This window comes from Metarhizium robertsii (genome assembly GCF_000187425.2).
Source record: "Metarhizium robertsii ARSEF 23 chromosome Unknown MAA_Scf_17, whole genome shotgun sequence".
NCBI classification, from domain to species: domain Eukaryota; kingdom Fungi; phylum Ascomycota; class Sordariomycetes; order Hypocreales; family Clavicipitaceae; genus Metarhizium; species Metarhizium robertsii.
In genome coordinates, this window is record NW_011942157.1 from 55,896 (window position 1) to 57,969 (window position 2,074).

General features: G+C 48.6%; 1 protein-coding gene across 1 annotated transcript; it reads right to left on the minus strand.

The window, feature by feature from the left end:
* Positions 1 to 298: 298 nt before the first annotated feature.
* On the minus strand, positions 299 to 733 carry MAA_11751 (uncharacterized protein; the record flags this gene model as incomplete). The annotated part of the gene is made up of 1 exon (XM_011412666.1): positions 299 to 733. The coding sequence occupies one exon, from the start codon at positions 731 to 733 to the stop codon at positions 299 to 301; it is 435 nt and encodes a 144-aa protein (XP_011410968.1).
* Positions 734 to 2,074: the final 1,341 nt, after the last annotated feature.

Here is a 2,074-nt window from a genome sequence, read left to right on the forward strand (position 1 = left end):
GGATGTTAGCCTCGTCGTTGGAATTAAGAAATGCTCTTGACAGGCGGCTCGTTGTGTTGTTGGTGCAGGCGCGATCTGGATGTTAGCCTCGTCGTTGGAATTAAGAAATGCTCTTGACAGGCGGCTCGGGGTAAGAGCGTCATCGCAAGGGCTCCCGCATCTTGCTCGATTTGGGTGGAACCGCGTCACTCGGGTGGACGATGAGAGGTCTGGCATGTGGTCAATATGAAGCCGTGGATTCGCTGAAGGTGTTGAGTCTAGTCGTGCTCGAATCGATACCGGTGGCATGGCCGACTCACTAGAATGTATAAGCTACTTTTGCAAACGTATCAAGGAAATTTCTGCATACTAGCCTGGCCGATAATTCATCCTCTGCAGCAAGCTCACTAGTAACTGGGGTGCTGTTTTGAGGTTCTTGGGGTGGTTTTCCAGATTCCGCCTCTGCCACAACATCCTTTTCGGTATGCGCGTCCAGGACTCTCTTGGCTGACGACTCAGCTGACATGCGACACGTGTATTCCTGCCTCTGCTTCTTTATTCTCCTCTCGTGATCCGCAGCTATGAGAGGCTCCATCTCCTTCGATCTGCGAAATAAGTCAAGTCCATCATTCTCCGATCCTTTCTTGTCAGCTATAGTCCCAACGTTCAGCAAGGCCGCCTTGCGCAAGGCTGTTGCTTTGAAGGGCAGTTTCTTCGCCGTTGGACGGTCTGGAGCTGGGGCGCCGTCATTCATGGTGAAATACAATGAAGAATGTGGCATTGCCAAAGTTGGCTAAGCGCGGGGCTTTCAACCTCAATGTGCTTCTGTCGTTTGCACCAAAGAATGGGTCGCAGAACCATGCCAAAGATTAGATGATTTCCAAGGTTGAGAGACGTGATGGAATGTTGTATTGGAGCAATCTAGCAGTCGTGTTGCCTTCCATTGTTGATGTTGCCACGAGCGTTCGTGGCTTAGTGTCTAACCCGACATTGCGGAGACACGGAATGGCCCACTTTGTCTGTAGCTCAACTCGTCACACAATTGGACATGCTCATTGATAACTGTTAGCGCGTCAAATTTCCCTGGCCGTTTTGAAAGGGCGTATGGCTTAAACTTGTGATGGCGTCCGGCGGGAGTGGAACGGTACCCAAGCTTGTTTTTGCAACGAACTGTCAGAAATACTGTGGCACTATTATTGAGATAAAAAATTGTGATGTATTGTTGTCCGTTCTCTTCTTGTTTAACTTGAAGAGTTGAGGTCTTTTATCTTTTCTCCCCAACCACCTGAATAAATTCAGGTGGTTGGCCAGCCTTCATATGTTTGTAGTCACTGAGAATCTAACACGAACCCACCCGGCTGACTCATCACGGAGAAAGGTTCGTGCAGCAGAGAAGTCGCAACTCTTCTTTCCGTACCACAATATGACACCCGGAATCGATAACACCACGCGCTCACTTGCATAGTAACTATCCGCGATAATTTTATCGGCGTATATTTCTCAACTGCATTTTTATTTGACAACTAGACAGTCCTGCCCATTGAGCGAATACAGTGCCTTTCGCTCTACTATGTCTTTCTCTATGCAGACAAAACAAACCTGTGGCTTCTAGTGGCGACGGCGGCGTTGGGGACGGTGAATGGTATGTGATGCACCTTGTGTAGGCGTTGTATGTTGGTAGCTAAGACAGTTCTAGGTACAATGTCGAAAAGATAAAGAGCCATAGGATTAATAAAGAGGTTAGCGCTTGTGTAATCTGCGACGCGATCACATCTCTCAACTTAGTTTCGTAGAGAAAACTGGAGCTTCGGGTCAAATGGGAAGGCTATGATCGCAAGAAAGATCTGACATGGGAACCGGAGGAGAGTCTGCGGTGAGTATGAGAGGGTCAACAAGCGCGTCATTCTGTTTCCTTACTAACACTCACGAGGGAGTCAACAAACGCGTCATTCTGTTTTCTTACTAACACTCACGAGGGAATCCGTGCCTGAAATTGTCCAGGCGTATTTTGTCTCGATTGGCGGACGACAGAAAGTGCATACACAGGGGAGGGCAGCGTCTAAGAGAAAGAATAGACCATCCGTTGCCACGGCCG